Here is a 22,368-nt window from a genome sequence, read left to right on the forward strand (position 1 = left end):
CAATTGACTCTTTAAGTTAAGAGTACCGTTGAGACACGGAAACTAGTTTACAAAGCGATATGTATCGAATAATGACATCACTTTTTACATAAATTTTTCAGAAATATTGACAATGTGCTCAGCTCTATCCGTCTGAACCGGATGAATCGGTCAATTTCGGACTTCGTTAATCGTTTGATTTGATGTCTCGATCAGGACGTTAGAAATGTCATAGTATCGTTGCTCAATTTTGTCCTCAATCGGGCAAGTGGATTTGCCTCGCGTTGCGGTTTTTGGATAATCATTCAGAAGTTCCGGCGGCTTATCTTCCCTGAGGTCAAAGGATCCATTTTCTAAGAAGAGACAGTTTGACCCGGTCAAACGCTACCCTCCAGAATTCAAATAACCAGACAAAACCAACCGTCAAGACCAACCGTTGACCGATCGAACAGGGGACTTCCGGGTCACCACGAACCGTCCATGGCCGGCTGGTCCTGGTGGTTTGGCGTCGGTCCGCAGAAGAAGGGAAGCTATAAAGTTCGAGACTTGGGATAAGCCGAAGAAAATAAGGCGAGTTAATCATATCCGGGCTATGCAACGGTCAAATTTGTGCATTAGTAACATTTCATGCTGTGTCAAGAACGCCATGCATGCTTGACGGTTTCAAACATTCCCAACCACGAGTTTGGAGATCAAATTGTTACCGTCAAATACGACGGGCCACCATAGAATTGACCTGACAACGACCTGGGAAATCCAAAAGACTAAACAAACTATACACTTCTAAAAACGGTAGCAAAGTCCTAGTTCAGGCACTCGAAAGTACAAGGACCGATCGTATACTTCTCTTAAAAGAATCGAGATACGCAAGAAATGGCGGGGATGTCCTTTGAAGCCCGAAAGATGGTTGAAACTAGAGCTACTACTGTCAAAAGGTGAATGAATCCACTGGTTTAGATACAAAAAGCTCTTTTGAAGAGCCAATCTACAAACTCTAAGAAAACAAGCTGACATTCCACAGACAAAGAAAAATGCCAAACCAAGATCGACCCAAATGCACTCTCTGTTTGTGCTTCCAAACAGAAAACCTTGAGGAGAAATCTAAGAAGCGAACAAGGAAAAATTTCCAGACTTGCACGGCAATTAGCATGTGTTGATTGATTTACAGATTGTACAAAGACTTACATCAATAATGAGCGCCACCACACGTCCATGTATTTGGAAGACGGCGATTGCTGAAGCAAGAAGGCTTCCTCTTTGCCAATGGAATCTACTGAAGAGTAAATACATGCAAGGTCATACCAAGGTTGCTATTTCTTGGGCTTGAAGTTGAAGAAGTACTTGAAGGAAACCTCCCAATCCATATCACACCTTCCCGAGTTTCGGAGGCTGCTTAAAAAAAAATGTCAGAAAAAGAGTCGACATTGTAATGTCTTTGTCGTGGTGTTTATACAAGTAGACAATGAAGAAGAAACTGGAAATGTTTATACCTTCTTAAGAGTTACTTTGCTCGAGGATGCCTTGTTGTCAAGTGGTTTTAGTATCTCAAAAGAGCACATTAAAGACTCGTCGACACTCAGCAAGGCGCCTGCATTGTCAAACTCCCCGCCATAGTTTGGAGCTGAAAATATCGTCACCAACCTCCGCTTAGCAAAGAACTCATATCCATCCTCCACAACCTGCAATCGAATTCGAGAATTCACGTATCTGTCGGACAATATCTAGCAATTGTAAGCCTAAAGGTTCTCCATACATATGGATCTAGAGAGCTGCAACTAGACGCAAGGGCTCAAACTTGAAAAGTAACCAGTATCATTTTACACAACGGTCGGCATTGTTACTCGCATCACTTTTTCCCTTAATGAGCATGACTGACATCATTTTAAATGTTAGTTGCCGCGCAAAAAACGGCTTACTTGATGTCCTCGGCAGATAAGGTCAAGGTCATTCTTGTCCAAGAAGTCAGCAACCCGATCAGCCCCAAAAGTACACGAGACTCCACGGTCACTATCTGTCCATCCTGCAGTGCTAGGATTAGGGTCAGACCAAAGCAGATCGCAGAGGAGGCCCGTGTCCGGAATATCAGTAGGCCTCTCAATTTCTTTTATTTGATCCAAATTTTGCAACTCTGGAGAGAGACCCCCATGCATACAAAGTATCTTCTCGTCGATGAGCGCGGCTACGGGCAAACAGTTAAAGCAGTCGGTGAACATTTTCCAGAGCCTAACATTGAACCTCCTCTTGCACTCATCGTAAAACCCGTATATACGATTAATCTTCGCATCCTCATGGTTCCCCCGCAAGAGGAAGATCTTATCCGGGTACAATATCTTGTAAGCTAGAAGCATACATATTGTCTCCAAACTCTGTTTGCCACGATCAACATAGTCTCCAAGGAAGAGATAATTCGAGGCAGGAGGATAGCCTCCGTACTCGAATAACCTCAACAAATCTTGGTACTGTCCGTGTATATCACCTGTATAAGGAGAGCTGCATTAGGAAGACCAGCAAACAAAGAGCAGTGGTGGTCATAAGAAAACACCAATTGCATATCCCAAAGCATGGTTTGGTTAATTACTTTCTTTAACAAACTGCAAGAGAAGCTACCCATTTCCAAACGCGTTAGTCACCCCTCTATTCGTCAAAATTACATCGAATGAAGTATTAAGGATCCACCTCAACTTGCATGCATTTCATACCATACAAAAGGATCAAACTAAGATAGAAAATTTCCTCCAGTACAAAAGAATGCGCCGCAGCTTGGAACACAAAACAAACAAAAGATAACAAGTCTCCCGACTCGAATTGTAGCTAAATCCCATTTTCCATTTCCTAATCAATCATATTCAAAAAACCCAGAGCTCCACCGAAACAAGGAATACCTCCACATAGCCAATTTTTCGCAAACCCACCAGAACAATCTGCCTGGGGAAACCAGACCCATCGCTCTCTCAGACAAAAGGGTCATCCTAATTCAAGCTAAACGACCACACACTCGATCAAATTCATCCTATAATCCTGTCCTAGAAGTGCCCAATAAGCAAAATCAACGGAAAAACACACGCACAAACACAAACAGAACAAAGAAATGATTTTTCCACCCAACAGGGTAACAGAGAGAGAAAGAGAGACGAACCACAGATGCGAATTGGAGCATGGAGCTCGAGGAGATTGGGCTGGGACAAGAAGATTTGGCGGGCGTTGATGCACAGCTGCCGGATCTCGGCCTCGGACAATTGGACTTGCTTCCCTCCTTTGCCGTCCAACAACCTCCTTATTATGTCCTCCAACACCCCTCTGTCCATCATCCCTTCAATCGTCATCTTCATCATCTTTCCCCGCCTACTCTATTCACACCCTAACAAATTCAAACGAAGATCAAGAATCTGGGCTACCCAGATAGGGAGAGAGAGGGCCAGAACGGATCGATAATTTTAGCTTCTTGAAGGGAGGAGGAGGTACGGTAATGGGCATGGACGAATTGGGAGAAATGGATCGCAAGTTGAAAACTTTTTGGGAGAGAGAGAAAGCGAGACAGACAGACAGACAGACAGACAGGACAGGGAAGGAGGAGAGAGAGAGAGACAGAGATGGTGGATAATACGAAGAGAAGAGGGTCACGAGGGAATTTAACGAATTTATCCATTTGCATCATTGACGAACGTTCATGCGACATGAGAAATTTGGAGGGGCGCCATTGGAACAACCGAAAATCGTCCGACTATCATAGCGCGTCTTAATGAAAAATTTAAGGAGTAATGTCACGAAAAACTTTAATCTAATGTGTTTGTGATAAATCTACTTTAACTTAATTTTTTTAATTTCCAAAAATCCCAATATGCATATGATAAATTTACTTTATAGCCTTCATTAGATTTTACCATCAAAATTTTGAATTATTTATTTATCTGAGGTGTACAAATTTAAGGTTTTTCATGATATTACTCCAATTTAACGAAAACTAACAGAAAGTAAATTTATTATAAATATACAGGCACGAAGTTTTGGTCGTCAAATAATTAGCTTTTGATAAATCTATCATAAGAATATACTAGTTTTAAGGGTTTTTGATGGTCAATAAATTAATTTAAGGCAAATCTGTCGTTAGTGAATTAGTTTGAGACTTTTCGTGGTATTCACCCAAAATTAAATCTTCATGTGAAATACATGTAAAAAAGGAAGTTACTGTGTCGACGGTAGCTCGGTGTTCGATGATCATCGTCACTATGCATTTTCGATCACAGTTAAATTCATGCGACGAAGGGATAGAACTCGTAATGAAAGAAAGGCGAAATTGATTTGAGGGTTAGAGAGGGTGTTGCCATATTTATATATGGGAGATAATAAAGGGTGCGAAACAAATGATGATAATGACTTTTGAATTTTTAGCATAAAGTTTCGATTGGTTCGATTTGATAGTTATGGCGTGCCGAGTGGGTAAGGCATATGCGTTTTAGCAAAAGAAATTGTGTCCGTTGAAACCTTCAAGAAAAAGGCCAACTGTCGTTGCGCGTAATTTTGCACTGATTGAGGTCCGTAATCTCCACGAGGTCTAAGAACCAAATAAAGGGCTAAATCAAAGGGAGAAGACTCAAAAGAAAACACAAAGTAAAAGAGCAATGGTCATAAGTCCCATCTAAAACTTGAGTTTTGTCCGTTGACAGTAGAATGTCCGACCTAAAAAGTTATATTATAATCATGTGTTTAAATGACTTGGGATCATATTTAATACTCCCGCTCGCGTAAGCCAATGCCTTATACATGCATGGGACATGCCTAAGATATTGTGAAATGGGCAAGGCTCCTATTTTTGTGCTGGCCGGTTGAGCATTGAGTTTTAGAGGGGAGCATCGGGATTTGAACTTTCAACACATGCTATAATATCATGCTGCAAAGGCCAATTCGAAAAAAATTTAAGCTATTAAATAGATGGTAACTAATATATAAGCTATATTATAACTGCATATTTCAAAAAGAGCTAATGTCACGAAAAATCCAAAATTGATATTTTTGTAATAATTTTACCCTAAATCAATTTGGTAATCACAAAACATCCTAAATTAGTATATTTATGATAAATTTAACTTCAATTAATTTTTGAACCACTAAAAACCCCATTACCGTATGTTATTTTTCATTAAATTTGATAAAAACCACAAAAATTATAAATTAGTATATCTATGACTAATAAAAGGTAAAATCCAAACTAATACACTTGTCAACAGTCATATATCATTCAACTCGGTAATTTAATAGTAAAATTTATGAAAACTAATACAGGGTAAAATTGCTAAAGGTGTATTAGTTCGAAATTTTTCGTGATATTAACCTTACATAAAATCCAGAGTTATGATTCATGGTGTGAAAATGAAGCTTTGCGAGAGAATAGTATTCGATGCCAAAGGTGACGATTCTTAACACGATGGTGTTGATAATGATAATGAGAAGATAATGGGACTAATCATCTCGACCATGGCGACACGAAAGACATTCTTTAGTCATTGAAAAGAAAAAAAAAAAAAAAGGAGTGTCCGACGCACACGACGTGCGATCGAAGTCTAGAAAATGCACGAAATTGACCAGGAGACGACGCACGAAACGTTTGGCTTTCACGGGAAGAAAGTGGATGTAAAGATGAAAAGGACGTTCGACAGTTTTCGCAAGCAATCCCCCCTTCTCCTTTTTATCAAATCTCCTACCTGTTGGACCCCATTTTTGTCGGCTTAATGGTAAATCATAAGTCTAGATTAAGTTTTGGTTTGTAATTTCGAATCTGGCTAGCTCCGGATGGACTCTTCGTGAGATCGGATGGCGATGCACTAGACACATGTCCATCTAATCATCGCCCGTAATGACTCGTCACATCATAATCATTGTGAATGATAACAAGTTTAATTGTTTCTTAATATGACTAATGGATTATCGGGTTTAACCTAGATAGTGAGCATCTGTTCCTCCTCCTTCAAAGCCTATGTAATGTCATTTTTTTCTGGGTGCATCTAAAGGGTTTGGGAAGCTTGTATTGGAAGCGGACTCCATGAGCGTTTTGTCACTTTTATGGTCGCATGACCCCTTCAATCACGCCAATGACAACCTGTCTCTCTTGATAGGAAGTATTTGCCGACAAATAGCTCGTACTTACGAGAAAAGAGTGACGGTTGTGCCGATTGATCCATCGATTGGGCCTTCTTTTTTCACATAGATAATCTGCATTGGCAAGTCGTACACGATGACAGGCCGTCGACGAAATTAGCTCCCCTTCTCAAAGTTGGTTGGTATTACTTAGGGTCTTTGATCCTCTCAGAAAAAAGAAATCTTAAAAATTCAATAACATTCTCTTATAGCTACTTTTAATAACAACATGCTCTAATGCAAAAGGATTTTTCTTATCATCGCTCTGTAATTCTAGCTATGAATATAATAAATTCTTTCGATGGACAACGGTTTTGCGACTTATTATATTAAGAACTTTAATTAGTAAAAACTAATACACATGTAAGAAACAAAAATTAGTGATTATAACATGGCGAGCTTGCAAAATGTGAGGGAAAAATATTGTTCTTGATTTTTAATAGGCATTGCTCGGAATAGGGGATATAGAGCTAGCCTGTGGTTCCGAGCAATGCCGTAAGGCGTGCTAAATTTGCAGTGGGCATTTCACCCACGTTCACTCACCTTAGATGCATGTGGCTACTATACTAGCCTATGCGGTTGTAGCCGATGCAAACACCGACGTGGAGTCTACATTCTCTATCGTAAAGCCCCATAATTCTTTATTTATTTTTGTTTTCCCGACAGAGAAGGAATATGGAGGACAGCGTGGGCCTCTCACCCCAGGGCGGTTCTCCCGCGTGTTTCCTCCTTGAGGTAGACCTATAAGGCTACGTTTGGTCGACCGGATAAAAACCAGGATAGGATATGTTTTATCCTATCCCATGTTTAAGCGAGAAACTGTGTCTAGGATAGGATAAGGCGCGGATATAATGAGGATATAGACCGGATAAAAATCCGAGGGTGGGATAAGGTCGGATAGGATTTCTTTTATCCGAACATAAAACCCTACGCTTTTTTCTTTCTTCTTTTCTTTTCGTCGTTCACTCACGACGACTTTTTGTTTCCAAAGATCGACGCCTTCTTCTCAATAGCTCTCCGATTCTCATCGAAATTTTACGAAAGCGACGAATTTTCAAAGGTAAATAATCATTCTCTCTCTAACGTTGATTTCTAAAGTAGTTGTGGATTGTTTTCCCGTTTCATCTATGTTTCAGCTTTACGTCGGTCGAATTGTAGTTCTAGGTTTTTTTTTTGCTGGTTGATTGGAGATCGTCTTCTTGGTAGTTTTGAATCTGTAGATTTATAAAGGCCTTTCTATTTTTGTGCAAAATATTTGATATCTTCAACGCGAATTGTTCGTTCTTAGTTATGTTCTTCAATACCCAGATTTCCAAGGCTACTGCATCTCTCTCTCTCTTTGTGAGATAATTAAATAATTGTGGAGAATCGACAATGTTCCTATGGTGGCTGACTCAAAAGATTCGCAATTGTTCCTGTCTTGCCGTGCTTTTTCTCTCCCTTCTCCAAACCCCTCCCTCCCCCAACGCCTTTCCCACGACGACCGCACATGAGAGATGCAAATTGTGGCCATAACGATGCCGTGGGTCAATTTGTTCAAGCAAGAGACTATCAGCAGTATTCTTTATTTTTAGATCTCCTCTTCTTAAAAAGAAAAGTGACCTTGCTGTAGCTGGCTTTCATTCTTCAGAGAGTTGACCATGGGCAACGATAGCTTAGCGAGAGGAAAAGTGCGAACTTTCTCAACTTTTCCTCAAAGTTCTTACTCCGATGGGGGAAAAAGCTTTTTTATTTTATTTTTTATGATGGTTTGTCGGACTGTGGCTTAATGTGTATTGATCTATCCTCCGGAGTAGCTCTCTATTTCATGACATTCAGCAGAGGAAACTGATGAGAGTATTTCTTACATGTCAATCTTACTTTCATGGTTCTGGGCTTGTGGCAGTTGGTCCATTTTAGCTGATTTTTTGCGCATAGGTGAAATTTGCACGAATTCAAGATTCCGCATAAAAATCAGTCTTTGCATTTGCTCAAACGGTCTCTTGATTGTGGACGAAATGCTGCTTATGCTCTATGTCTGGGAATTAGTGATCAGTCGTTAGTCATGCCTGAATTATGGTTTTCTGTCGATTGTTCGATTGTTCGGACTTGGATGTGATGTTTGAAAGTAAAAGGTCTGAGCAGGAAGATTATGCTGAGCTTATTCTGAAACTAAGAGGGCCCCAGTCCTTGCTTAAGTTGTGGCATTGTGACTCTCGCAACCTCTTGTACATTGATCTGGCCGTGCTTGACGTCCTCTTGTTGAGTATGGTCGTGGGTCCTATTAAAAGGCGTGGGTTGCATTCTAATATTGAATGCTAATGTAGACTTCTCCCGACATGATCGCATACTCCTGCATTGATCAGAATCCTTGTATTGATCCTCTGTTCCCTATTGATTATGCCTTTATATGTCATACATTATGTATTGATCTTCTCACTCCAGGTAAATCTCAAGTAAATTTCTTTCTAGTAAGAAAAGTTCAAGTAATGAAGGAGATCCATGTATTTAGTAGAAATTGCAAGATATTATCATATGAAGGAGATCCCTGTATTTTGTTGTGTGGGTTGAATATCGTGGCTAATTATTGAATGCTGAGTTATTTTTCCTTTTCTCTGTTTTTTGTTACTTTAAGAAATCTGGGAGTGGTTCAATCAACATATATGCTGAGATAGTTTTTTGTTTAGGAATGGAAGGTAGCAATTTCAGTCAAACTCAAGGAAGGGGAACAAAGAGAGACCGACGTATATGGACAATAGATGAAGAAAATGCACTTCTAGATAGTCTTGAAGAATTAGTTACGCGAGGAATGAAAGCCGATAACGGCTTCAAGAGTGGTTACATGGTTATGTTAGAGAAGTGGTTTGAAGAAAAATTCCCTCATTCTGGCATCAAGGGTAATCCTCACATAGAGTCAAAAATGAAAACTTGAAAAGTTGTATAATCAGATATATGACTTGAGGAATCAAAGTGGCTTTGGGTGGGACCATGAAAAGCATTGTGTCGATATTCATTCTGAGGATAGTTGGCAAAATATTGCAAGGTTTGTGCCACTTCTTCTCATTTGTCTTCTTTATTAATTGTTTCATTTTTAACAAAATAATATAATTTTCTTTGTAGACCTATCCAGGAGTTGTTTCTTTGAGAGGGAAGTCCTTCCCTCAATATGATCGATTAGCAAACATATTTGGAAAAGATCGTGCCAAAGGAAATCTCAAAGAAGACCCTTCAGAAGCTCATGCATGTTTGTAGATCATGAAGAATATGAAAATCATGATAATGTGGCAACCAATGGTGTAAGTCAAAACTCACCGCCACTATCATCTTCTCAGGCACAAAATGTTTCTGATTCTTCAAAAGAAAAGGGCTAAAGCAAGTGACAAATGGGCTGCTGGGCTTAGTTGAGATAGCAGGAACTTTTGGCTCATTCTTGGAAAAGGCTAACGAGAGAATGGAGATGATCGCTAGCCGCATCGGACATGCCAAGGATTTGGATAATGACAAACGAAAAATCAATGAGGAGCTTCAAATGTCTTTAGGTACTATGGATAGAATAAAATTATGTAGAAAATTGTGAAGGATCCTCGAGAATATTCATCTATTTTTGGGATTTCAAGGAGAAGACAGGAAAGCATTTGTGGAATTACTTCTCCAAGAGATGAGAGAAGAGAATGAGTGATGATGAGTTGTTTATGAGTTTGTAGGAGATATGTTTTCTCTCCATACTTTTTCTTTTTTTCTTCTTTATGTTTTTTTTAAAGGGTTTTTGGGGTTAGCTCTAAGCTTTAATGTTATCTTTTTGGACCTTTCGATCGTAGCCATGACTTGAAAAGAGGTGGATATGGCTTGAAACTTTATCTCTATGTTCATTGCCAAGAAAACCATTATCTATAATATTATTTGCCTCTGTCTTTTATTTTCATAAATAGTTTCTCTGTCTCTTTGGCAAAAACCTAGGCATGATTTGGTATTGGACCTGTAACAAAATGGAAACAAATAAAAACTTGTAAGAGAGAAAGAATTCATGTTTAAAAGTGAATATATTGAAATTGAGGTTATTCTAAAAACGTTTGGCGTTGAAGGGGTATCCAAAAGATTATTTCAAAGGAACGTAAAAGATTATTACGATGCGTAATCATGAAATTCAATGAGAATCATAATTTGAAAAAGATATATTGTTTTGGATGATTTTGTGAATATTAAACCTGCAAATTTGTACTTGCCTAATGTTAGTGTTTTTAAAATATCCAAAATTAAATCCGTAGTCACCAAACGATAGATTTGATAAGATATGAAGATATCCAACTTTAAATCCGCAGTTCACCAAACAATGACGATATGGAGCATGACATGGTGATATCCGACTTTAAATCCAGAAGTTCACCAAACAGCTGATAGATACGAAGAATCCACATTTCTTATCCTATCCTATCCAATATCCCGCTTAATCCTGACGACCAAACGCACCTTGAATAGAAAGGCTTAACTAAGGGCCCCCAGTTTCCAAGGCCCAAATAAAGAATCCGGGTCAACCCGAATCGCGGCCCAAAACCGAAAAGGAGGACCGAACCGGGTCCGCTAGCGAATTAAAGCTCTCCTCAAAACCCTAGCTCCATCTTCTTCTACCTCCTCGCAAAGTAGTCGCGCGCCGTCTCAAGCAGAAGCAGAGAGAGCTCGCCCCAGCCGCATCAACCATGGTCTCTCTCTCTCTCTCTCTCTCTCTCTCTCTCTCTCTCTCTCTCTGCTAGCGCTACACTCGCATAGCAGCTCATGGCGATCTCCTCTTGCAGGGTATCGATTTAGTCGCGGGAGGCAAGAGCAAGAAGACCAAGCGCACGGCGCCGAAGTCCGACGATATCTACCTCAAGCTTCTCGTCAAGGTCCGTCGGTGACTTCGTAGCGCGATTTTGTCTTCTTTTTCATCATTAGTTTTTAGTTGTGGGGCGGGGATTCGGCATTAGCGCGATCGAAATTGTTTTCCGGAACTCTGAAAATCATGGAAATACACGCGTCCGCAAGCTGAGACTTTTAGGGTCTCATTTAGTCGTCGATATCTCTTCGTGCTTGCATTCGCTGTCTCTTGATTCGACCAAGTTTGATCTTTTAGGTTTAATTGATCTTTACGAACGTAGTTCGCCGTCTAGCGTCCGTGGGTATGGGTAGCAGATTTGACTATTGTGGAGAATTGAGGTTGGGATGTTGTTTTTCGTTACCCGAATCGAGTTATGTATAGTGAGGTTAGATGATTCCGGCTTTGTAAATCTGTTGGAGAAAAGGCGTGTGTATTGTGGTTGATGATGATGTCTTGGCGTCGGGAAATGGGCATCATCTCTTTGGTCATAGGATCTGTTGCTATAATTTTTATCGTAGCAAGTCTGATATCAATGAAAATATCTTGCCTGCTATATGATTTGCTAGATTTGTCCTCCTGAGGAGGCTAGACCTCGCTCTTGACTATTGAATTGTGAATTGAACAGCTGTACCGGTTCCTTGTTCGGAGGACTGGAAGCAAGTTCAATGCGGTGATTTTGAAGCGCTTGTTCATGAGCAAAGTGAACAAGGCCCCGCTTTCCCTATCGAGGCTCATCCGGTACACGCAAGGAAAGGTTGTCAATTTTTCTCGGATTTTTGCTCTGTTGTGGATGATGAACTTGAATTGAGTTAAACATTATGTTTTTCTGCATCTGGGATAATGTGCGATTCTTCTGTGACCTGCAGGAGGATAAAATTGCTGTTGTTGTGGGCACTGTGACTGATGACATCAGGGTCTATGATGTGCCGGCTTTGAAGGTCACCGCTCTTAGGTTTACAGAGACTGTGAGAGCCAGGATTGAGAAAGCAGGTGGTGAATGCTTGACATTTGATCAGCTTGCTCTCCGGGCTCCCCTTGGACAGAACACGGTACGAGCTTAGGCCCTTAATTGCCCTTGCTGATGTTCTTGTGATGGTACAGCAGCAGCCAAATTTTTTCACCTAACAAAGTGTTTAACGTCCCGTGACATATATATATATATTTTTTGAAAATGATCGTTGGACAGATGACATTCTTATTTGGCACTCTTCTCCATCAGCTTTAGCAGGATGTACAATATGTCTTTGTCTATATATTTATAGTTTGAGGAGAAAGAGCAGTTGTTGTGTCTGAATGATTAGATTCGATTTCCTACTCAATTGAGGTTGTTTGCAGCAAATATCTTACCAAATCATTTTCAAGTCATTGGTGGGTCATATGAGTTTTGTCTTTTTCTTTTTGATTACTATAGTGAGGTTCAAGATTTAGTTGTCAATGGATGCTTCCTGTTTCTTGTGTAAAAGTATAATAAGCCAAGATTGGAGATGGAGCAATTATTTAGATACATGATTTTTTTTGCGTTTCCAGATTCTTCTCAGGGGTCCAAAGAATGCTCGGGAAGCAGTGAAGCACTTCGGCCCTGCTCCTGGTGTGCCTCACAGCCACACAAAACCATATGTGCGGTCTAAGGGAAGAAAGTTTGAGAGGGCTAGAGGAAGGAGGAACAGCAGGGGGTTCAGAGTTTAAGTTCCATTTTGATATTTGTGAGCAGGACATTCATTTCGATTGGACTCATCAAATTTTGGCTGGAGTTAGGAACATGGGCACCTTTTTTTTTGTATCGACTGTTGGGATATGCTTATTTCACCAGGTTCATTTTTAGAAAGCTTCATCTTATTACGTCTTAATGAGAAATTGGTGTTTTCTAGAAGTAATTGGAACATTGGTTCGTCTACTTTCTTTAATGCGATGGTTGGCAGTTGTTAGATTTGATTCAAACTTCTACTTCAGGTGAATGAGCTTGTGTGTAGTCTTTTGTCTGTTGCCATAGGACAACTCTCCACAATGACGTTCTGCTTACTGCTTGGTTTCCCTTAATGTCATCTGGAATTTCTCTCATGCCGAACATGGTATATGAGTACTGTAGAGCAGAGCTTTAGGATCAGGCTTTGTTTCTACAGTTATAGGCAATTTAAGATTGTTCAATGCTATAGATGGAAGTCTATACCGTTCAATGCTATAGATGGAAGTCTACACCGGCCCCCGATTTTTTCAGCAGGTCAGAGACGAGCCTTTTCGCAAAAAGGGATAAACTCGGTTGAACCGAGGAAAGTTCCTCCCTGTAATTAATTGGCTTATCTTGAGTGTCTTTATCATCTCGGGAAGATGTTAGCTTTATGGAGAAACATCTCGAATTTAAGGGTATCTTGGTGAGAGTCAAGCTTCTTTGCTAAAATTTCCATGGAGCTTCCGTGCTTATTGACCTGCTGTGATGTTCACCTCTTAATGTTCTCTGCATACTGAACTCGTGATCCAAATCAACTTAATGCAGTCGAGTTCAACCTGTGTTTTTCCAAATATCAATGCTTCGCAATGGCAAATTTGGCATCGGTAGAGTGCCTCTTGTTAACATGCAGAACTTGTGATTCAAACCAACGAAATGGCGCGAGTTTGAATCACGACTTCTTAGCTGCGTTTGCTGAACGCATTGGCAATTTGGCAGGCATTATGACACGCAAGGCAAGTTTAAGAATTGAGAAATGTCCTGAAGCTAGCGAGAAAAAGAGCTGCTTTGCCTGGCCAACCAAAGTGCCATTTCGTTTCATCATTGATAGGTATCTTCCAAGCTAACCCGAGGTCTAAATTTTGCATTGCAACAGAAAAGCAGCAGCAGCAGCAAGAAATGAACGCTAGAAACTACATCACACCTGACGGAAAGGGACCCTGTCATGATTCAAAATGGAAAACGAAAATCGTCGCAAGCTTCGGAAGTACAACCGAAAGGCAGCCTAGACGGCATCGGAAGTACAACCGAAAGGCAGCCTAGACGGCATCGATCAGAACTTCTTGATGAAGTTGTGGATGTGAGAATTGACTTCCTCCGGCCTCTCTTGGTTGATGAAGTGGCTGGCGCCTTCTATCACCACGACGTCTTCCAGGAGAGGCACGTGCTTCTTGAACCCGCCGCCGTGCACGAACTCCTTCACTCCAGGAGTCGTGTACGTAATGTCCAGGTCCCCAACTACGAACTTAACCGGCACTCTCACTCGCGCGTCGGTCCATGGCGCCGTTAGCTCCCAGTTCCTGCACCATCGGGAACTTTCCTCGGTTAAGGTCTAGGGGGTGAAATTTAATGAGAATTAATATGACTCAACACGATTTGACATTCACCGTCAACCGTGTCTCATAAATTTTGATGAGGACAAGGACCCTTGATTGAGAACACAGTATTTGCGATTCTTTTCCATAAATGAAGAAGCAGAGCAATTACTAATGAACCATGGGAAAGTAAATGTGACTCGAGATCGTACAGATCCAGGGCGCGGTAGTAGTTGAGGCCTCCAGTGAAACCCCGCTTCTCGAACTTGCTGGTGTAATAATCAAGGTCTTCCTCCGAGAGCCAAGAAGGTAGAGCCATCGGCTTGCCGGGACGGCAGCTGAAGTCTTGTCCTTTAGGCCACATGGGCGGACCGGGCTTGCGCTCCGTGAGGATCTTCCTGAGCACGTTCCTCACGCCGAGGCGTTCAATGTCGGATTCAATGTCTCCAGGTTCCTGCAAGGAAGAAAAGAAAGGAAAAGATCGAACGTACGGTTGCGTTCTCCCCTAAGCGAGAGCAGGAGTTTACATGAACAGTTGACCAAAATTCCTTTGTAATCTGAAATAACTGTCAATTTCGTACAAAGTCAAAACTCAATCTTTGTTACTTCGTTCAATTCACCTGGCCAGCGAGTGAAAATGGCATTTCTTTAGATGCAAGTTTCATTTTTAGATGCAAGTTTCATTTATAAACACCCTTTTTACCAAACCAAGGGAACAAACAGAGAGAATTGAAGATTTGCTCCAAGAACGACCATTTCTAAATCAAGAAAACCACCCGGAATCCGGCCAAGAAAATCAAGAAAGTTTCCAGAAGAAGGGAAGAGCAGACCTGGAATCTGCAGATGTAGTAGTCATCGCCGAAGTGAGCCCGCAAGGACTCGACGGGCTTCGCCGCCGGATTCCTCGGCCGGAACGGCACCGTCAGGCACACGTACGACCTCACCCGCTCCGGCCTGAACATGCAGAGGTACCACCCGACGAGCGCCCCCCAGTCGTGCCCCACCACGTGCGCCGCCTCCCCCAACCCGAGCTCGTCCATCAGCGCCACCACGTCCCCCACCGCGTGGTGGCACGTGTAGCGCTCCACCTCGGCGGGGGCCTCGGTGTCGCCGTACCCGCGGAGGTCCGGGGCCACGGCCCGGTACCCCTGCGCGGCCAGCGCGTGGATCTGGCGGCGCCACGTGTACCAGAGCTCCGGGAAGCCGTGGAGGAGGAGGACGGCGGGTCCGCGGCCCTTCTCCGCGACGTGCATGGTGATGCCGTTGACGGAAAGGGTCCTGTGCTCGATCCCTTCCATGGCTGGCGCTCGTGGGAAGAGAGGTTGGAGTGGCGAACGAGGTTTTCCCGTGGAGGGTGTTATGTAGAAGGGGCTAGACAGTCTCAGGGGGTCATAAATGGCGGGTGAAGGCAGTAAAGGAAAAGTCGTTGGAAGCCTGTCGTGGGAAACCTGCGTGAAGTGTCGGAGCGTAGTTAAAGCTCTCCTGGAATAGGGACAAGGAAGGGTTGGATGGGGTTTTGCGAAGGCGGTGACACCTTCGCAAGCAACGTTAATGGCCTAAAACCGATGGGGACGACGAGCTTTAGTCATGGAACGAGTCTTAGGCTTTTTTATCCATGCCAGGGAAGAAGAGATCAAAGAGAGGATTCGAGCTTAGAGGAAGAAGACCATAAGGATATTCTTCTTCTTCTTCTGCTGCTCTTTTCCATGGAATTTTAAGCTATTCTAGTTTTGATTATCATTAGTTCGTTCTGTAATGTACGTAAAACTCGCGTGTGCTTCTCTTTCGTCGCGATTTCGAGACTAATTTCTTGTTTATGGCGCATATATCGATGGGAAATGTGATGATCGAGCGCGGGACGTGAACACGCGGCGTTGACGTGAGACGAACGTGTAAAGGAATTAGCGAGGAAATTTAGATGAAATTGCTCCGTGGACTAGTGTCCCCATCCACATTTTCGTCGCAGCACTTAAGATGCGGTTTTCCCAGACTGATTTCCCGCTGTCATTTCGCAGAGATGCGCCTGCTAAGCTTTGAGATCATCAATGGCTTAAATCGTACCGATCCAGCTCGGTGCACTGGGGCGAACCGTCGGAAGCAGTACTCGATGGGGTACCACTCGACTGAGATCAGGTCCTACGTCATCGAACTTCGCACGTCTACCACGCGTTGATCTCCGGCGGCACTTGGTCGGCATTTCGGGTTCATAAGTTCCTCCATAGACTTCCTAGGGAAGATACCAAGAGGCTTGCGTTTGTTTGCGTTTACGTTTAAAAATTGTTCTAGAACATAAATAAAAAAAAATGTTTATTCCTTCGGAGAATAATTTTTGAACAAAAAAACGTTTGGTAAATTTGTTCCGGGAATAAAAAATAAATAGAAACACGTTTGGTAAATTTGTATAATTTTTTTATTTCTTTTATTTTTAAATATTTTTATTCTATTTTTTATATTTTTTTTTTTTTTCTTTTTCTTTTTTTTTTTCTTTTTTTTTTTTGCCGGTCGCCGCCCCGAGGTCGAGCCTCTCCGTCGGGCGAGGCTTGGCCTCGCCGGACCACGAGATCGAGCTCGCCCCGGCCCTCGGCGAGGTCGGCCTCACCAAGGCGAGGCCGGCGAGCCTCGCCGGGCCGGGCGAGCCTCGGCCCTCGTGGCTGGGTGGCGGCCATGGCCATGGCCATGGCGACCGGCGAAAGAAAAAGAAAGAAAAAAAGAAGAAAATAAGAAGAAGAAATACAAAAGTGTTTCTAAGATTTGTTTCGAAATAAGAAACACAAAATTTGTGTTTCTTATTTGTGTTTCTTTTTTTGTTCCCGGGGAATAAAAAGAACAAAAAGGAAAAAAAAAAATGAAAAAGTGTTTAAAAACAAAAAAGAAAAACATAAACAAACAGACCCCAACCTGCTCGAGCAGGGCTTTGCCATTTTGGTGAAAGGCAAAGAGAGGTTAACATCTTGTATCCTTAGTTGTTTTTGATTCGTTGATGACTAACCTTTTTTTATCTTTCGCGGGATAGAGACGTCGGCATTGTGGCATTCCGCCGTACCTGATTTTCTGATAGGACGGGGGCGATTGTATCAATCATAGTCAACTGTTCAGACGGCGAGGGCCATCCCCTGGACGTCGATAAAGGCCACCCCGCCTGCCGGGGTGGCCCCTAGAGCAGGTGGTCCGGTCCCGACGGGACTGAACACGACGATGTCCCGGTTGCTGACACATTCATTGTGGAGCAATTCGAAGGGCATTAGGAACGGCACGTTTTGCTCACCTCTCTATACAACACTTTCATAGTGCAATTTCAACTTCCCCGCATTTAAAGTCCATTTTGTCCGTATCGACTTACTTCGCGATCTGATCCCGAAAATTCCACGTCCAGCCTGGACACCTCCTTCTTCCTGACAGCACAGGTAAGAAATCGCAGACACGGTGATCCGACTCCCACGTCGAATTTTAGTTCGTTCATCCTAATTTTTATCCGGCATAATAGGGCCGTGAAAATAGGGTTGCTTCGAGTGGCTAGGCAATTTTTTCTTGTTTGATAATAATAGAAAATATGGGAAGCTTTTCCATGGCTAGGATCTCTTCTTCACTTCGTTATTAATTAATCATGTTTAACATGCAAGAACTACTGCAAATTCCACGCTCGCAAATCATGATTAGTCCCACCTCTCTTCTCCTCCTCCTCCTGACCCTGCTAGCGCCCTGGCCAACTCAGGTGCAGCCGACCACCGCCACCGACGTCTCCGGCATGATCACTCAGGTCTGCGACCACACCCTGAACAAGAGGCTGTGCCGGTCGGTCCTGGAGACGGGCGGCGAGGCCAGCGACCTCCCGGGCCTCGCCAGGATCGCCCTGAGGGCCGCGCTGGCGAAAGCCAGCGCCATCTCCAACCGCATCACCGACCTCGCCCGCGCAGCCCGCACCGACCCCTTCGTGCGGCAGTGCCTGGCGGACTGCTCCGACGACTACCAGGACGCCATGGACCAGATCGAGGACTCCCTGTCGGCGCTCGACTCCCGGGGCTACGACGACATGAGCGCGTGGGTCGGGGCGGCGATGAACGACGCCGACTCGTGCGAGGAAGGGTTCAAGTCGAAGATGGGGTACCGCTCGCCGCTCACCGATATGAACGCCGCGTTCCACGACATATGCACCATCGCGCTCGCCGTGAACAACCTGCTAATCGAGACGTGATCCTTGAAAGGGTTCGTTCTCGCGTCGACCGGTCGGGCTCGGTGATCGGACCGATGTATCAGGAAAGGGGAAAAGAGAGGCATTGAATTCCAAGAGCAGTACGCAATAAATGGCGTGGCAGCAGCAATCACGTGACAAGAGGGCTAATCGAATGAAAGAATGCATCAGAATCTGCATGCATCGCATTCATGTCCTCGTCTGCCAAACCACATGCAAAAGAGGCGCACGTAAATGCACCGTCACCACCTTGCCGCGTCGTTAGTAGCATTAGTCACTGTAAATTTTTTCCATGGTCAATTCATTTTAATTAAAGTGCCGTTTGAGATTGACATCTAAAGTTATTAGGCCGGAGCTTATGACGTCAGGCCCTGTTTTGGTTAAAGATATCATGGGATCGTGAATTTAGAGTGTAGCATAACTTTCAGAAAAGAAATCGATTTGTCAGCTGACTTGCTAATTATTATATCGGTAATGTTTGGACACTAGTTTCTTTTCATTACTTATTAGAGAGTTATCTCGTGTTTTATTAGGTGATAATAAGAATAGATTCAACATTAAATTTTTGGTATTCGATTTTAACCCTCTTTTCATTGAAATGAAAAGATGCTGTTTGATAAGAAGGGTCCAGGGACCGTTTTGCAAATTAATGGGAGTACTTTTTGATAGAAAGGACCCCAAAGGACCGTTTGATAAAGACTAGGGCAGATCCTCCTGGTCTTTTTTGGATCCAGTTTTGCGTCCCAGGCCTATCAACATGCATATATAAATGCACCGAAAACACAAGTTCTTTCTGCACATTAAAACAAACTTGATCGTATAAAAAAAAAAATATCAAACCGTACTTGTAGCGTTTGTAAATATAAATGTATAATAAATATATTTATCTTTTATGAAAATATTTAAATATTAATAATTGTGATAATACAAATATGGGAAAATTTCGATTAAGGATCATTTTTTTGTCCTACTCTATGCTTATTCTACACTCACCTTAAGACTTTTGCCTTGTCTCTTCCATGTTAGAAGGGTGGCCACTGTGGTGAATCTCAATGATTGATTAAGGATCTGAAATGCTATTATTTTATCAAACAAAAATATAAAGTGAACTTTATTTTAAGTAAGGGCTTGGAGTGCTATGATTTTCTCAAATAAGGGAATCCCAATCTCACCGACTAGGTAAAGGCATTTTTGTCCTTTATTTTATTTTTATTTTATTTTTTTTTGTCTTTTCTTTCCTTTCTCAGGTGATGGCTGACTATCGGCGATATTCAAAGAAGGTTGGTCTCGGAGCGACCTTAGTTTTGCTAATTTTACCTTGCCGTGTATTTCATAAAAGTCATCCCTTAATTGTTGATCTACGACATACTTTAAATTCGGATATTTTGAATTTCATATGATAAAAAATATATTTGAAAAACGACTAAATCCATAAATCTGTTTTCCGGACATGAAACCGACCTTTTCGAATGCTTCTCGAGGCATGTATTTTAACTTTGAATACTTATTGGGTATCTGTTGAACTCACGCTGTTGACTGTTGAGGCTCTTCACAAAGTAAACTTGTTACTCATGAACATATCATATTTATCTAATGCAGAGTTCTTGAGCAAAAATCGTGGATATCGTCTAGGTTCGGTTCGGCCTCGGAGCGACCTTGGTTTTGCTAATTTTGCCTTGGGTTGTCTTTCATAAAAGTCGTCCCTTAATTGTTGTTCTTCGACATACTTTAAATTTAGATTTTTCAAAATTTGTATGACAAAAATATATTTGAAAAACGACCAGGTCCATAAATCTGTTTTTCGGACATGAAATCGATCTTACCGAATGCTTCTCAGTGCATGTATTTTAACTTTGTATACTTATTGGGTATCCGCCGAACTCATGTTGTTGACTGTTGAGGCTTTTTACAAAGTAAACTTTGTTACTCATGAAACAGATCATATTTATCTAATGCGGAGTTCTTGACCAAAAATCGTGCATATCACCTAGGTTCAGTTCGGCCTCGGAGCGACCTTGGTTTTGCTAATTTTGCCTTGGGGTGTCTTCATAAAATTCATGCCTTAATTATTTTTCCACGACATACTTTAAATTCGGATTTTCGAATTTCGTATGATAAAAATATATTTGAAAAACGACCAGGTCCATAAATTTATTTTTCGAACATGAAGCCGACCTTTCCTCAATTTCCATTTTCCACAGAATTTTTGAATAAGAATTTAGGCGAGTATCCTTCATGAAAGTTATAGAGTACATCCTAAACTACCACATATAAAATCTTCATGATTTTCCGAACCCATTAATTGGCAAAACATTTATCTTTTTGTTCTGTCATGTTCGGGAATTTCCTACTGTTTCGGTTGGGGTTACTAAAAATCAAATAACACGGTATAAGCTGAATTGACTTCGGGACCTTCACGGAAAATGTTCCTGGGGATTTTGTCTATCTTATGTTAAAATTTCGTTATTTTTTGAAACCCATTTACCTAGACCACATTTACAATTTCAAAAAGTGTGCAAAACACCAGTATAGTCCAAGTTTTGTGGATTTTGGGATGAAACTCTTTTCACGACTTATTTGGTTTTGCCTACTAATGAGTTTTATACAAGTTCGGTGATCTATAAGTGGATAACAATTTGTTGGTTCCAAACTTGAGTTCCCTAGTAGTAATAAGGTCAATGTTATTTTTGAATTGAATTATTGAATTGCCGCATCATAGTATGGGAGTGTGACTTGGGAATACCGTTGATCCTTGAGATAACAATACCCGAATTGTAATAGGGATGCCTGGAGGGGTAACTAGGTTCTTTCGAAAGCCTGAGTGGTTCCCCCTGATGTCCTCGCAATGCTGGATGGATGCGATGCTCGATGGGTAATGGGGTTCTCCTAAAATCGTGCAATTGAATTCATATTGAACATGATCTTGGCATTTTCAAATTCCATTTGAGTTACTGGTCTTCTTGCTTTAGAAAATCTATCTTTCTTATTACTCTACTATGTTGCTTTTGAAGAAGGTTTCAAGCAAGTTGATTTTCAAATGAATCCCTATACTTTATATTGAAGTTTTACTTGCCATTACAGTGATTAGTTTATGTAGTATAGATTGGTGAACTTTCTGCTTCCTAGGTTTAGGCTCACTATTGTTGATTATCCTTTCTTAGATCAGCAGTAGATATGCCAATTCTTCCTGCCTTTTCTTCCATTAGTTACGGTGCCCTAGTGGACCTCACCTGGAACATGTCCGTGTTCATAGATCTGAATTTTCTGCACGGCACCTTTAACTAGTGTATATTGATACTGACCATTGATGTAGGAGTCCCCATGGGCCTAGTACTCTTGGGGTTCATTACTGTTTATACACATGTTGGAGGACATCTTGTGGAGCTGATCCCACATCCAGGCAGTGCTGGAGATGACGATGATGGAAGTACGATAGACTAAGGCAGGGGTAAGACAGTGAAGTAGCATTTATCCGGGCAACGATTTTTTAGCGTACTAGTGCCAAAAGATAGGTGGCGAGGTGTGCTAAGGCAGTCCCAAGAATGGGTAGTACCATGTACGTGCTTTTGATGTAGTTTGAGATGATATATCCTTTTTGAAATCCCTTCAGTATACCCAATCATGTCATCTAAAGTAAATAAAATCAGAAATGAAATGTATTAGCCTGGTTTATATTTGTGCGTGTGTTCCTTTGAATGTTGATTGTCCCGAAATGTTCCTGGTACATTTATGCTTATGCTTGCGAAGGTGAAAGAATAGATCCTTGTCCATTTATGCTTATGCTTGCAAAAGTGAAAGAATAGATTAACCATGCAGGGATGACTTGCTAGGGGTGTCACAAAAATGCTGGCGGATGGAAGCGAGGGAATGTCTATAATACCTGGATTTAATCAGATACAATTTAAAGGATTTTGTAAATTGATTGATGATGGCTTAAAGAACTTTATAAGTTTCCATCACTTTTTGAAAAATATCTTCT

General features: G+C 41.8%; 4 protein-coding genes across 4 annotated transcripts; 2 read left to right on the forward strand and 2 right to left on the reverse strand.

The window, feature by feature from the left end:
• Window positions 1-883: 883 nt before the first annotated feature.
• LOC104432280 (serine/threonine-protein phosphatase PP1 isozyme 9) lies at window positions 884-3,585 on the reverse strand. The gene is made up of 4 exons (XM_010044742.3): window positions 3,116-3,585; window positions 1,896-2,455; window positions 1,470-1,658; window positions 884-1,368 (listed from the first exon to the last, which is right to left on the reverse strand). Exons 1-4 carry the CDS (start codon window positions 3,309-3,311, stop codon window positions 1,345-1,347), a joined length of 969 nt encoding a protein of 322 aa, XP_010043044.1. The 5' UTR covers window positions 3,312-3,585; the 3' UTR covers window positions 884-1,344.
• Window positions 3,586-10,648: 7,063 nt separating this feature from the next.
• Window positions 10,649-12,897, forward strand: LOC104432279 (60S ribosomal protein L18-2). The gene is made up of 5 exons (XM_010044741.3): window positions 10,649-10,787; window positions 10,881-10,970; window positions 11,568-11,696; window positions 11,809-11,991; window positions 12,470-12,897. The coding sequence occupies exons 1-5, from the start codon at window positions 10,785-10,787 to the stop codon at window positions 12,626-12,628; spliced, it is 564 nt and encodes a 187-aa protein (XP_010043043.1). The 5' UTR covers window positions 10,649-10,784; the 3' UTR covers window positions 12,629-12,897.
• A 775-nt stretch (window positions 12,898-13,672) lies between these two features.
• LOC104432278 (epoxide hydrolase A) lies at window positions 13,673-15,853 on the reverse strand. Its single transcript, XM_039307806.1, has 4 exons — window positions 15,031-15,853; window positions 14,413-14,654; window positions 13,925-14,185; window positions 13,673-13,890 (listed from the first exon to the last, which is right to left on the reverse strand). The coding sequence occupies exons 1-3, from the start codon at window positions 15,496-15,498 to the stop codon at window positions 13,939-13,941; spliced, it is 957 nt and encodes a 318-aa protein (XP_039163740.1). The 5' UTR covers window positions 15,499-15,853; the 3' UTR covers window positions 13,673-13,890; window positions 13,925-13,938.
• A 1,996-nt stretch (window positions 15,854-17,849) lies between these two features.
• LOC104435109 (pectinesterase inhibitor-like) lies at window positions 17,850-18,392 on the forward strand. The gene has a single exon (XM_010047920.2). It carries the CDS (start codon window positions 17,850-17,852, stop codon window positions 18,390-18,392), a length of 543 nt encoding a protein of 180 aa, XP_010046222.2.
• The last annotated feature ends 3,976 nt before the right edge of the window (window positions 18,393-22,368 follow it).

This window comes from Eucalyptus grandis, chromosome 2 (genome assembly GCF_016545825.1).
Source record: "Eucalyptus grandis isolate ANBG69807.140 chromosome 2, ASM1654582v1, whole genome shotgun sequence".
In the NCBI taxonomy this organism is placed as follows: domain Eukaryota; kingdom Viridiplantae; phylum Streptophyta; class Magnoliopsida; order Myrtales; family Myrtaceae; genus Eucalyptus; species Eucalyptus grandis.

Bases quoted from the DNA above. Each gene is read 5' to 3' on its own strand.
- LOC104432280 (XM_010044742.3), bottom strand. From the start codon at position 3,311: ATGATGAAGATGACGATTGAAGGGATGATGGACAGAGGGGTGTTGGAG. The intron at 2,456-3,115 runs GTTCGTCTCTCT...CTCCTTATACAG, and splicing joins TGCTCCAATTCGCATCTGTG to GTGATATACACGGACAGTAC. The intron at 1,369-1,469 runs GTATAAACATTT...TTTTTTAAGCAG, and splicing joins GCAAAGTAACTCTTAAGAAG to CCTCCGAAACTCGGGAAGGT.
- LOC104432279 (XM_010044741.3), top strand. The intron at 10,971-11,567 runs GTCCGTCGGTGA...TGAATTGAACAG, and splicing joins ACCTCAAGCTTCTCGTCAAG to CTGTACCGGTTCCTTGTTCG. The intron at 11,992-12,469 runs GTACGAGCTTAG...TTGCGTTTCCAG, and splicing joins CTCCCCTTGGACAGAACACG to ATTCTTCTCAGGGGTCCAAA.
- LOC104432278 (XM_039307806.1), bottom strand. From the start codon at position 15,498: ATGGAAGGGATCGAGCACAGGACCCTTTCCGTCAACGGCATCACCATG. The intron at 14,655-15,030 runs GTCTGCTCTTCC...TCTTCCTTGCAG, and splicing joins ACTACATCTGCAGATTCCAG to GAACCTGGAGACATTGAATC. The intron at 14,186-14,412 runs GTACGATCTCGA...CCGATGGTGCAG, and splicing joins TACTACCGCGCCCTGGATCT to GAACTGGGAGCTAACGGCGC.
- LOC104435109 (XM_010047920.2), top strand. From the start codon at position 17,850: ATGATTAGTCCCACCTCTCTTCTCCTCCTCCTCCTGACCCTGCTAGCG.